The sequence below is a fragment of the Coturnix japonica genome, unplaced genomic scaffold (assembly GCF_054131305.1).
Source record: "Coturnix japonica strain WE unplaced genomic scaffold, WE-NBRP24 Scf121, whole genome shotgun sequence".
In the NCBI taxonomy this organism is placed as follows: Eukaryota; Metazoa; Chordata; class Aves; order Galliformes; family Phasianidae; genus Coturnix; species Coturnix japonica.
In genome coordinates, this window is record NW_028189024.1 from 157,652 (window position 1) to 171,052 (window position 13,401).

A 13,401-nucleotide genomic window follows, 5' to 3' on the forward strand; every position below is an offset into this window, starting at 1 on the left:
GGGGGGGGCATCACTGGGGTGGGTGGGGGGCAATGGGGGGGGGCATCACTGGGGTGGGGGGGGGGGTAATGGGGGGGGGGGCATCACTGGGGTGGGTGTGGGGTAATGGGGGGGGGCATCACTGGGGTGGGTGGGGGGTAACGGGGGGGGTATCACTGTGTGTCCATGCACTGACCTGGGTGCCCCCCCAGCTGCCCCGATGGCAAGATGGCACCGAGCTGCCTGACCTGCGACAGCTACTGCCTGAACGGCGGCACCTGCTCCATCAGCGACAAGACGCAGCTGCCCCAGTGCCTGTAAGTGAGTGGGGGGCTTCAAGGGGGGGGGGGGGGGCTGCGGGGTGGGGGGCTGTGGGGTGGCCCCCTGTGCCATGCAGGGGGGAGATGCCTCCAACCCCCCAAGCAATGCTGACAGCCCCCGATCTGTGTCATCCCCCCCTCCCCCCCCGTACCAGTCTGTGCCCCCTCCCACCGCTCCGTGCCCCCCCTGCCCACCCCCACTCCCCCCATTCCCCCCCCGCATGCCGTCCTGCCCCCTCTAACCCCCTGCTCTCCCCCTGCTCTCAGGTGCCCTATGGATGTGACGGGGCCGCGCTGTGAGGAGTTCATCGTGGGGGAGCAGCAGAGCAGCCGTATGTGGGGGGGGGGGACAAGGGGAGGGAGGGGGGGCTTGGGATGTAAGACTGGGCCCTGTGCCCCCCCCAGGGATGAGCCCCATGACCCCCCAACCCCCCCCTTTGTGCTGCAGGAACCGCCTCCATCGTCATCCCCATCCTGCTGCTGCTGCTCCTGCTGGCTGTGGTGGCCTTTGCCTGGTACAAGTGGAGGATTAAAGGGTGAGTGGGATGGAGATGGTTATGGGGGGGGGGGGGTCATGGTTTTACCCCCCACCCTGACCCTGTTCTTTGCCCCCCCCCCAGTGCCAAGGGCTTCCAGCACCAACGAATGACCAACGGGGCCATGAATGTGGAGATTGGGAACCCGACCTATAAAATGTACGAGGGGGAACCCGACGACGACGTGGGGGAGCTGCTGGACGCTGACTTCGCCCTGGACCCTGATAAGGTGGGTCTGGGGGGGGGGGTGTTAATCCTAATCCTATACATGGGGAGGACTTGATACAGGTTGGGGGGCTGAGCTGCTTTAAGGGGAGCTCACACAGTGGGTGTGAATGGGGCAGGGGGGGCACAGCTGGGTGAGATGGGGAGGATTTGGGGGGGGGCATGTTGGAATTGACCCTTTTAGGGCAGTCACCAGCACTTTATGGGGCAGACCCCCCCATAACCCAACACACCATTGCCTCTTTAAGCCCCTTAACCTCATACACCACAATCACCACCACTCTATGGGGCAGACCCCCCCATAACCCAACACACCATTACTCTTTAAGCCCCTTAACCTCATTACACCCCAATCACCACCACTCTATAGGTCAGAGCCCCCCATAACCCAACACACCATTACTCTTTAAGCCCCCTAACCTCATTACACCCCAATCACCACCACTCTATGGGGCAGAGCCCCCCATAACCCAACACACCATTACTCTTTAAGCCCCTTAACCTCATTACACCCCAATCACCACCACTCTATAGGTCAGAGCCCCCCATAACCCAACACACCATTACTCTTTAAGCCCCTTAACCTCATTACACCCCAATCACCAGCACTCTATGGGGCAGACCCCCCCATAACCCAACACACCATTACTCTTTAAGCCCCCTAACCTCATTACACCCCAATCACCACCACTCTATAGGGCAGACCCCCCATAACCCAACACACCATTACTCTTTAATCCCCTTAACCTCATTACACCCCAATCACCACCACTCTATGGGGCAGACCCCCACCCAACCCAACACACCATTACTCTTCAAGCCCCTTAACCTCATTACACCCCAATCACCACCACTTTATAGGCCCCCATAACCCAACACACCATTACTCTTTAAGCCCCCTAACCTCATTTATCCCCCCCCCCCCCACCTTAACCCTTTGCAGCCCACCAACTTCACCAACCCTGTGTACGCCACCCTGTACATGGGGGCCCACAGCAGCAGAAATTCCTTGGCCAGCACCGATGAGAAACGGGAGCTGCTGGCGCGTGGGGCAGACGACGACCTGACCGACCCCCTGGCATAGTGTGTGTTGGGGGGGGGGGGGGGGGGAGCAGGTATCGGGTTGGATGTGTGTGTGTGGATGGAAATAATGGGGGGGGGTGGGATTATATAGGGTGGGGTTATGGGGGGGGGGGGGGGTGCAGAGAGCCACTGTATAAATGTACAAATGAAGGATTATTACTTTTCTATGTGAGCAGTATTATTACCTGGACGTCCCCCCCCCCCACTGCTGCGGTTCAGTTGAGGTTTCTCGCTATTGGGGACCCCCCCCACACTTTAAACCCCCCCCCCACCCTCCATCACGTTATGGGGCAGCAGCTTCCCCCCCCCCAACAGCAGCAATGGGGGGGTTGGGGGCTTCTGTGCCCCCCCCCATTGCACAGCTTGACCCCCCCCCCCCTCCCAGCTGTTACTGGGACTGAGCCCCCACCCCCCCCCTCAAACCCCCCCCCCAAAAAAAAACCTTGCACATTTTTTAACAGGAGAAACAACCCCCCCCCCCCCCCCCGAGCCGACCTCGCTTTTATAGTAGAGCTCAATACACGCATGTGGGGGGGGGGGCGGGTTGGGGGGGGGCAGGAGGAGGAGGAGCCCCCCCCCCCTTCATCCTTTTCATGTTGGGGGGGGGGAAACGTTTTAATAATTTTTGCTGGATTCCTTTGCAACTAAACAGAACCAGACGTTGTTATAAATAAACTTTGTACAAACGGACGGAGCCGGGTCGTGATTTTAAATGGGGGGGGGCGGGCAGAATGGGGGGGGGGGGGGGAGATCCGACCCTGACCTTATTAAGGGGAGGGGGCTGCGATGTGCTGCTCCCCCCCCCACCCCATTACAGCCACCAGGTGGCGCTGCAGCCGCACACGGGATGGATTTGGGATGGGGGGGGGGTCTCTAAGCGCTCCCTTCTGTGCCCCCCCCCCGTCTCTATGCCCCCCCCCCCCCGGTGCTGCCTTTGAACGCCCGGATCCCGCTCTGTTCTCAGATCTATTTCCTCTATTTCCTCGCAGCGCTTTTGTTCCCGTATCGTTTTTCCATCTCCGAAGCGTTTCCCCCCTCCCCAACTCCGCCCCCCCCCCTTTTTTTCTTCTTCGCTTCTTTTTTCCTTCCTGTTCTATTTTCCAACCCTCCTTCCCCCCCCCACCCCCCACCCAATTCATCCCTTTCCCACCTCGCACTGAGTGCCCCCCCCCATCATCCCTGCTCCCCCAACCCCCCCCCCACAACGACACCAAACCAAAGGGGGGTCCCGGCAGAGCCCCCCCCCCCCCCACCCATAAGGGCCCGACATGAAGGGAGGGGGGGGGGGCTGAGCCTCCTTTGGGGGTCCCATCTGTGCTGAAGGGCCGGGGGGGGGGGGAAGCAGCGATGCCCCCCAACCTCAGTTATGGGATGGAGGTGGGGAGGAGCCCCCCCATATGGGGGGTCCCTTATATGTGGGGGTCCACAGTGCGTGAGGCTCTGAAGGTGGGGGGTTGGTTGCAGGACCCCCCCCCCTCCATCCTCCAGCTGTACAATGGGCATAGATCCTTTATGCGGGGGGGGGGTCACCAGAGGCTCCGGGGGGGGAGGGGGGAGGTTGGGACAGGAGGACCCCCCCCCCCCCCTTCCAGATGTAGAATGGGGGTCTTGGGGGTCCATCTGCCCCCCCCCGTGTGTGTGGGGCGGTGTGATGGGGGGGGGGCGGTAGGACCCCCAGTCTGTTGGCTCCCCATTCTCAGGTGTACACCGAGGATGTGCGATGCCCCCCCCCCCCCCCCCCCCCCCCCAAAGGCAGCGGCTCAGTCCCGCCCCCCGGAGCTGTCAGCGCTGAGTACGGACCCCCCCCCCCCCCCCCCCCTCCGAAATCAGCACCAAACCCGGTGCCGGTGTCGGTTCGGTCCGGGTTGGCGCTGCGCGGAGGCACCGCCCGGCCCCGAATTGCCCAACTTTGTACCTCCATCACCGGCTCCATCACCATCAACACCGACACCGGAGCGGAACGACCCACCGACGGACGGACCGACCGACCCATAGACAGACCCATAGACAGACCCATAGACAGACAGACCGACCCAGCCGCGATGCTCCGCCGCCCGGTCCGGCCCCGTTCACTATCGCTGCTCGGGCCGTGGCTGCTGCTGCTGCAGGTAGCGGCACTGGGGGGGGGTATGGGGGGTATAGGGGGGTATAGGGGGGATATAGGGGGTATAGGGGGCTTATGGGGGGGTATAGGGGGGTTATGGGGGGGTATAGGGGGGATATAGGGGGATATAGGTGGATATAGGGGGGTATGGGGGTATAGGGGGGGTATAGGGAGGTATAGGGGCTTATGGAGGGGTATAGGGGGGTTATGGGGGGGTATAGGGGGGTATAAGGGGTGTATGGGGGGGTATAGGGGGTTATAGGGGGGTTATGGGGGGTACGGCTGCAGCAGTGCCGTTATTTGGGGAGGGGGGTTGAGCATCCCTGGGTGGGGGTCAAAGAGATGCGGGGTGATCGCTATGGGGGGATGAGTGAGGGTGTGAGGAGGGGTCGTATCATAAGGGGGGGGGGGTTGCAGGAAGGGGACGGTAGAGTTATGGGGGGGGGGGTCCGGAGAGCCCCGAGTTGGGGCTGTTCCGGGTGGAGTTTCGGGGGGGGGCAGCGCTCTGTGACCCCCATCCCTGCCATTAAACACAGCGCTGAGGGTTGGGGGGGGGGGGCTGCACATCGCACATCCCTATTGCCCCCCCCGCAGTCCCACCGTGGTGTCCCCCCCCACATTCCACTTCCCCGACCCCAAAGGCTGCTGTAGATGGGGGGGGGTCTCTCGGTGCCCCCCCCAGGAGCCGCGTAGAGCCCATTTCCCACCGCTCCATATGAATCCAACCAAACGGAGCCCATTCCCCCCCCCATCCCCCCCCTCATCGGGAAGTAGACGCACACACAGACCCCCCCCCTCCCTAAACCCCCCCCCCGGGTCTCCCATCCCTGTCCGTATCGGTGCCGTGGATGTGGGGGCGGCTCCGTGTGACCCCCCCCCGCTCCGTGTCCATCTCCGAGACAAATGGGTTTGTTTGATGGAAGCGGAGCGGGCGCTGCCCCTCTGCCCCCCCCCGCTCAGCCCACAGTTCTATTGATGGGGGGGGGGGGTCAGCACAGACCCGGGGTGGGGGGGGGCACGTAGGGGTGGTGCCATCGCCCCCCCCCCGCAATAGGTTCGGCCGCTGTGGGGGCACAGAGCGCTGCCCCCCCCCCCCCCCATTGCAGCCCCCACTGTTATTATGGGGGGGGGCACCGCTCCGTGTCAGCGCGGAGTTTGTGCTGCCCCGCTCGGACCCTGCCCCCCCCCCCCATTTTATGTCCCATAGCCGCTGTGCCCCCCCACCCCCCATAATCGCTTCCAATGGGGGCAGGCTCGTGTCCCCCCCCCATTAAAGGCGGGGGGGGGCAACCTGAGCGCTGTGGGTGCGGCCACGCACTGAGCCCCGCCCGCAGCGCTTCCACTCCCCCCCCCCCCCCCTTTTTATGCCCCCCCCCCAAGCGGAGCTCGGTGCCGTTGCGGTCCCTTTGCTGTCACGCTGTGACGGATGGCCGCGCTGCTCAGCCCCCCCCCACAAATTAAATGCTGTGCAATAGGGATTCTATAACAACCCCCCCCCCATCACCACCAGTACCTGGGAGGGGGGGGGGCTTAGAGAACGTGAGAGCTGGATATAGGGAGTGTGTTGTCATTGTCCCCCCCCTCGGCTCCTATTTAGGCGCTCTATGGGCCCCCCATCCCCAACTTGGGGGGGGGGTCCAGCCGCCCCCCCCCCAAATTCAGCCGTTTAAGGATATAGGATGGGTTATGGGTTATGGGGCAACGGGGTGGGGGTGCTTCACCCCCCCTATTCAGCCATGTGGGGTCAGAGGATGATGGGGGGGGGGCAGTGGGTTGGGGGGGGGGTTGGGTGCTGTGCCCCCCCCATTACAGCTCTGTGCCCCCCCCCATTGCAGCCCAAAGCCTCGTTTCCTTCTCCCATCACTTCCCCGTGCTGCCCTTTGCCCCCAATGCTGAGATTGCAATAAGAGCTTTTAAAGGGGGGGGGGGCAGAGCACCCATGGGTGCCCCCAGGGCAGAGCTCTCCTGCTTCACCATATTGTTGTGCTTGGAGTGGGGGGGGGCTGTGCTTTATTACTCCCCCCCCCCCTCCATAGACACACACACACACCTCAGTTCTAATTACAGCTGGAAGGGGGGGGGGGGAGGTGGATGGATCATCCCTACACCTCGCTGTCAATCACACCCACTCCAATTAACACCCCTTAATTAACGACTCCCCCCCCCCTCCCTCCTCTCCATCCACAGCCCCACATTGCACCCCCCCCCTTATTCCCTTCCCCCCCCCCCCAATTCATCCTCTGGGCTGGGACTGAAAGGAAATGGGCCGGAGAAGATGAAGGTTCCTCTGTTCTGTCTTAAAGGAATCATTGCATCCTGCAGCCCCCCCCCCTCCCTCAACTCCCCCCCCCTTCATATCGTCGCCCCCCCCCCATTTATTTCTTCTCCTCTTCCCCTATTACAAAAGTCATTGTGGCAATGAGAGCCCGGCCTGCAGGAATGATGGGCTGCAATGAGCCCATGGGGGGGGGGCTGTGATATGGCCCCCCCCCCCATAAGGGTTTAAGGGTCTGGGGGGGGGTATATTGATGCGTTTCCTTGCTCATATTAATGCCCCCCCCCCTTCATTATCACCTCCTTGGGTTGTATGGGGGCTGTAGGGGGTGAGGACCCCCCCCCCACCCTTGCACTGTAGGGTGGGGGGGGCTGCAAAGGGCTCTCAAAGAGGGGGGGGGGCTGCAGTTGTTGAATGGGGGGGGCACACTTGTTGTGGGGGGGGCTGCAGCTGCGACACCTGTGGGGCCGAATGGGCTGCTTGGATTGTGGGGGGGCTGCATGGGATGGCTGCCCCCCCCCCCCCCATTCAGGACCCACATGTCCCCCCCCCTGCACCCCCATAACAACACTGGGCAGCAGTAGGGGGGCATTGAGCCCCCTCTTATCACACCCCCCCCAACCCAAGGGCAGCCCTGCTGTGTGCAGCCTCCTATCGGCCCCATATCAATGTATGGAGCTGGGGGGGGGGGGGGTGTAGAGGACATGAAGGTGGGGGGGGGTGTGGTTTGTGGGGGGGGGGGGGGGCTGCAATGCAATTTATGATCCCTGCGATAAGATCTGCTCTCACACATCCCGGCCTCGCTGGAAATTACATTTCCATAGCGGTGAGCGGCGGCGCTGCCTTTATGGCAGCTTTTATTGCAATAATAAACTGCAACGGGGAGCTGGGAGTGGGGGGGGGGGGGGGTGAGATTGAGACCCCCCCCCCCCCTTGCATTGAGATGAGTGGGGGGGTGATGCTCCCCCAATAGCAATGGGGAAACTGAGGCACATAACGGGGTGCTGGGGGGGCTTCGGATGAGCTCAGTGCCCCATTGGGGGCTGTGTGTGTGTATTAGGGGGGGGGTCCTTGGCGTATTCACCCCACACCCACGGGTGCCCACATCCCCCCCCCCATAAGCTCTGTTATCTCGCTGCTTCTCCCGTCCCTTTTCCCGGAGCCCAATGACTCACACAGCCCCTCTCCTTCTCCTCCCCTCTATTGTTACGCCTCCCTTTGCTCTCACTTTTCCTTCTCCCCCCCCCTCCCCTCCCTTCCTCCTTTTCACCATGGGGGGGGGCACATCTCACCCTGCCCCCCCCCCCTCAGAGCAAAGCAAAGCCCTTAAAAATAGGGAAACCAGGATGAGAGGGGAAAAGGAGCATCATAAATACACGGTAAAATAGAATTGGGGGGGGGAAGGAAGGAGTGAGTCCATTCAGGTGCTGCAATATATATCGCTGACAGCAGGGGGGGGGGGGCACTGAGCTGAGACCCCCCCCCCAATAACAACACAGCAATGGGGCTGGGGGGGGGGGTTCTATGGGGTACACTGCTGTCAATGGGGGCTCAATGGGGGGGCTCAGATATATAGAGAGGGGGGGGTGAGATGAAACACTCATCGCCCCCCCAGCTTGCAAGCAATGCAATGCAATGCAATGCAATGCAATGCAATGCAATGCATGCACTGCTGAGCTGCAGCTGGGAGCACAGCCTCAAAGTGGTTGCACACACACGAGCAGCATCTGTTGCACGCATTAACCCCCCCCAACAAACACCAACACCACCCTGTGCAGCTGCATGGAGCCTCCCCGCTTGCACACCTGTTGCACACTCAGAGCTTTGCTCCTTGCACACTTCTCTCTCTCCTCGTGCACCGTCGTGCATTGCACGTCGTTTGCACTGCACGCCGTTTGCATTGCACGTTTGCATTGCACGTTTGCATTGCACGCCGTTTGCATTGCACGTTTGCATTGCACGCCGTTTGCATTGCACGCCGTTTGCATTGCACGTTTGCATTGCACGTTTGCATTGCACGCCGTTGCATTGCACGTTTGCATTGCACGCCGTTTGCACCCGCTGCATTAACACCCTCAGCGCGACCGGGAGATAAATGGGAGCTGTCAGCTGCACCTTGTTTGCTGCTAACCTTTGGAAATGCCACAGCGCCCCGGGCTGCAAAGCAACGGGGGGGGGGGCTGCACCCGGGGGATTGTCGCTCAGCGCCTCCAATTAATCTCCTGCTGCTAACGAAGGAGCTGAGCTGACAGGGGATGCAATAAGGGGGGGGTGTTGTTATGGGGTGGGGGGTGTTCCTTATGCTGTAGCCCCCCCCCCCAACTTGCAGCAAGGTGACCGAGGGTCTCATGGGAGCAAAGCTCGGCCTCGCTGCTCAATGAGTTTCAATCAACCCCCCCCCAACGCGGCTCCGTTGGTGGCAGAGTTGCAGTCGATGCTTTGCACGCTCTGCAATGAGTTGTGGGTGCATTGGGATGCACACGAGCGTGCAACGCTGACCCGGAGCCGTGCATGGCATTGCACACGTTGCTCCCCCCCCCCCCCCTGCCTGCACTCAGGTGCACACTCGTGTGCTGCACGCCCCTATAGAGCACCAGCATTAGTATTGCACGCACCCTGAGTGTTAATGGGTGCAGGGGGGGGGGGGTGACCTTGGTTGGCTGCTGCTGGGGGCTTTGCTCGCTGTGCCCCCCCCCATCACCCCCCCACACACACACATAAGGACTCTCAGCTTTGCCCCCCCCCCCCTTTATCCCGTCCCTGGGGGGTTTTTGGGGCTGTGGGAGTGGTTTTATTGGGGGGGGGTCGTGCTGTGCTCGCACTGTGATCGATCGGCCCGGTGCGTTGATGGCACAGCGCTGCTCTGTTATTCCCTTTCATCGCCCTCTGCCCCGATATCACAAGGGAATAAAGGGTTGGAGGGGGGGGGGGGAAATACCGGCCTGACCCCCCCCCCAATTAACCCCCAAAACAGCTGGAGGGGCTGCGGGGTGAGCTGGGGGGGTCCAACATTCCCCCAACCCAACCACAGCCCCATCCGCATCTCCATCACCCCCCACCCCAACCCCGTCCCCATCACCCCCCCCTGCATCGTATCCCCTCCCCCCATCACCCCCAGCAGGACCCCAATGTGTGTGTGTGTCTGTATGGGGGGGGGGGGGTTGGATTGGAAGTGGAAGCTGATAAAGGGAGGAGGGTCTGGGGGGGCTCCTTTCCGTGTCCCCCCCCGCTGCTCAGTGCTGTCCATCCCCACTATAGTGCCCTGCCTCCCCCCCCCCATTTAACCCCCCCACCCCAAGCTTATCCTGCAGTGGGACACGGGGGCTGATACATACGTACAAATGGGGCTGAATGATGGAGAGCAGCTTGAGGGGAGGGGGGGGACACGGCCCAACCCCCCCCCCATGGACTGGCTGTGTGTGGGTGGGGGGCCGCCCTCCCCCTCTCCCCTATTCCCTCTCCATCTCCCTGCCCGCCCCCCCCCCCCTCCTGGTGGTGAAGGCGCCCGGCTTTGAAGCTGCGCTGAAATATAGATAAGGGCGAAGGAAGCGGCGGAGCTCAGAGAGATGGGAGCTGGGGGGGGGGGGATATGGGGGGGGGGGGCGAGCTATGGGGCTGCATGGCTCAGCCCCACACCGTGCAGCCCCATAGAGCACCCGCTCCAAGTGCTGGGGGGGTCGGTGGGCGATGCCCCCCCCCCCCTCACTATCCCTCTTTATAAGCTCCCATCACGTCTCTGACCCCAGGACCCCCCCCAGCTGCTGCCACCCCCCCTCCCATCCCCCCCCCCCCGTGATGCTGCTCGGGGTCGCCCCCTCCCCGTCCCCCCCCGGCACCTGCAGCGCACGGTGACAGTGATTGACGAGCCCGAGCGGCCCCGTGAGCACCGGGAGCAGCTGGCGGGCAGCGGGGGCACCCAGCGCTGAGCCGGGGGGGTCAGGGGGCTCAGCGTGGGGGGGGGGGGTTGAAGGAAGGGGGGGGGGGGGACACACAGACAGATGCCACGCGGCGTTGGGTTCGTCCCAGCCCGATTTATTACAGGGGAGCGGCACCAAAAGGAGGGAGGGGAGCTGGGGGGGGGGGGGCTCAATGCTGGGGCTGAAGGTTCATTGAGCCCCCCCCCCATCATTAAATCTCCCCATCGTTTCTGCTGTAGACGCAGATTCCTTCTGCCCATAGAACGCCCCAAACCCCCCCCCGGGCCCTTCCTTGGGCAGAGCCAGGAGCTCCTCATTGTTCCATACACTCCCCCCCCCCCCCTTTCCATCCCTATTCCCCCCCCCCCAAACTCAAAGTGCCCCATTGCAATTATCCGGGGGGGCGGAGCGGCTCCGCAGCCGCCCGGCTGGGGGTCTCCGTTATTCGGCTGCAGATCAGAAGCGCTGCGGAACGAAACGAGGCGCTGCCGGCGGGGGCGGCTCTACTGTGTGTGTCCCCCCCCCCCCAACACCACCATCACCATCCAAACCCGAACCTTGAGCTGCTGTGTGCCCCCCACCCCCCCATCAATCCACGTTCTGAAGGAGCTCAGATGGGATTAATGAGCTGCTGGGCTGCTGCCGGGGGGGGGGGTCTGCTGTGTGTGTGGGGGGGCGATGGGGGGCTCTGAGTAATGCAGGGACTGGGGGGGGGTTGGGATGGGGGGGGGGGTGAGGTGTAGGGTGGGTTTGCAGTGGGGGGGGGTGCAGGAGGAGTGAATGGGATGGGATGGGATGGGATGGGATGGGATGGGATGGGATGGGATGGGATGGGATGGGATGGGATGGGATGGGATGGGATGGGATGGGATGGGATGGATGGGCAGCAAGGGAGGAATGCAGGAGTGCAAAGGGGCAAGAGGAGGGAAGGGTGCAGGAAGGGTGCAGGAGTGCACAGGGCAGGAGGGGTGCAAGGTGCAGGAGGGATGCATTGAGGCATGCATGGTGCAGAAGGGATGCATGGAGAGGTGCAAGGTGCAGGATAGATGCACGATGCAGGAGGGGTGCATGATGCAGGAGGGATTAATAGAAGGATGCATGGTGCAGGAGAGGTGCATGGCAGGGTGCAAGGTGCAGGAGGGATGCGTGGAGGGATGCATGATGCAGAAGGGATGCATGGAGAGGTGTATGGTGCAATAGGGATGCATGGTGCAATAGGGATGCATGGCAGGGTGCAAGGTGCAGGAGGGCTGCATGGGGGGGTGCACAGTGCAGGAGGGATGCATTGAGGCATGCATGATGCAGAAGGGGTACATGGAGAGGTGCATGGTGCAATAGGGATGCACGGTGCAGGAGGGATGCATGGGGGGGTGCACAGTGCAATAGGAATGCATGGTGCAATAGGGATGCATGGTGCAATAGGGATGCATGGTGCAAGGGGGGGTACATGGAGAGGTGCACGGTGCAGGAGGGCTGCACGCTGTAGGGGAGGTGCATGGAGGGTTGCACAGCACACACCGCAGTTCTTTGGGGCACAGCATTTGAGCTGCAGCCCCCCCCATACCCCCCCCCACCCCTTTTTCTCTCTCCCCGCAGCCCCTTTGTGCCCACGGTCACTTGGCCAAGACGTTGGGTTACCTGGAGCTGGGGGCGGGGGGGCTCCTCAAGCACAGCCCTTACGGTGCCATGAAGCCCCCCCCGGTGCTGCTGCCGGCCGAGCCCCCCCGCAGCCCTTGGGACTGGCAGCACAACGGGACGGGAGGGGACGCTCCGAGCGTCTCCCGTCGGAAACCAGCACTAAAATCATCCCGATCCAAGAAGATTTTCGGTTGGGGAGATTTTTATGTCAGCATCCAAACGTTGAAATTCAGCCTCTTATTAACGGGGAAGATCGTGGACCACGTTAACGGCACTTTCAGCGTTTATTTCCGACACAATTCATCCAGCCTCGGGAACGTGTCGGTCAGTATCGTGCCCCCAAATAGGGCGGTGGGTTTCGAGGTGTTATTACCGGCTCCTCTCCCTCCTCCCCCTTCATTCCGCCCTGCCCAGCAAAGCACGTTACCCGAAGGGAGAAATAAAGCCCTTAATTGTCACGTCGAATACGAGAAGACGGATCGGGCCAGACGGAACCGACCTTGTTTGTACGACCCCAGTAAGGTTTGTTTCACCGAACACACTCAGAGCCGGGCAGCCTGGTTGTGTGCCAAACCCTTCAAGGTCATCTGCATCTTCGTCTCCTTCCTCAGCATCGATTACAAGTTGGTGCAGAAAGTCTGTCCCGATTACAACTTCCAGCACGAGCATCCCTACTTCGGCTGAGATGGGGAAGGGAGGGGGAAAGGGAGGGAGGGGGGGGGCTTTGTGGTGCTCTGTGCCATGGAGGGGGGTCCCTATGGGGCTCAGTGCCAGGGTGGGGGTCCCTATGGGGCTCTATGCCATGGGGGGGGGCCTTGTGATGCTCTGTGCCATGTGGGGGGGCTCAGCACAATGTGGGGGGTCCTTATGGGGCTCTGTGCCAGGGGTGGGGTCCCTGTGGGCTCAGTGCAATGGGGAGGGTCCTTGTAGGGCTCAGTGCAATGTGGGGGGGTCCTCATGGGGCTCCATGCCATGGAGGTGGGGGTCCCCGTGGGCTCAGTGCAATGTGGGGGGTCCTTATGATGCTCTGTGCCAGGGGTGGGGGTCCCTATGGGGATCTGTGCGATGGGGAGGGTCCTTGTGATGCTCTGTGCCATGGAGGGGGTCCCCGTGGGGCTCAGTGCAATGGGGGAGGGTCCTTGTAGGGCTCTGTACAATGCAGGGGGGTCCCCATGGGGCTCTGTGCTGGGGGTTGGGGTCCCTATGGGGCTCAGTGCCATATGGGAGGGTCCTCATGGGGCTCAGTGCAGTGTAAGGGGGTTCCTATGGGGCTCCATGCCATGGGGGTGGGTCCTTGTGGGGCTCAGTGCAATGTGGGGGGGTC

General features: G+C 62.3%; 2 protein-coding genes across 5 annotated transcripts in view; both read left to right on the plus strand.

The window, feature by feature from the left end:
• LRP1 (LDL receptor related protein 1) overlaps nucleotides 1-2,833 on the plus strand; it is a 70,874-nt gene extending 68,041 nt beyond the window's left edge. For all 4 annotated transcript variants that reach the window (XM_085535432.1, XM_085535433.1, XM_085535434.1 and 1 more), the window contains 5 exons: nucleotides 192-296; nucleotides 567-631; nucleotides 748-835; nucleotides 920-1,064; nucleotides 2,004-2,833. In XM_085535432.1, coding sequence (XP_085391558.1) covers nucleotides 192-296; nucleotides 567-631; nucleotides 748-835; nucleotides 920-1,064; nucleotides 2,004-2,144 — 544 coding nt within the window. In that variant the 3' untranslated portion in view covers nucleotides 2,145-2,833. The remainder of the gene's footprint in view (nucleotides 1-191; nucleotides 297-566; nucleotides 632-747; nucleotides 836-919; nucleotides 1,065-2,003) is intronic.
• Nucleotides 2,834-3,971: 1,138 nt separating this feature from the next.
• On the plus strand, nucleotides 3,972-12,781 carry NXPH4 (neurexophilin 4). Its single transcript, XM_085535428.1, has 2 exons — nucleotides 3,972-4,251; nucleotides 12,036-12,781. The coding sequence occupies exons 1-2, from the start codon at nucleotides 4,186-4,188 to the stop codon at nucleotides 12,759-12,761; spliced, it is 792 nt and encodes a 263-aa protein (XP_085391554.1). The 5' UTR covers nucleotides 3,972-4,185; the 3' UTR covers nucleotides 12,762-12,781.
• The last annotated feature ends 620 nt before the right edge of the window (nucleotides 12,782-13,401 follow it).

Coding starts and splice junctions, on each gene's coding strand:
- NXPH4 (XM_085535428.1), top strand. CDS start 4,186: ATGCTCCGCCGCCCGGTCCGGCCCCGTTCACTATCGCTGCTCGGGCCG. Junction 4,252..12,035: donor CGTGGCTGCTGCTGCTGCAG/GTAGCGGCACTG, acceptor CTCTCCCCGCAG/CCCCTTTGTGCCCACGGTCA.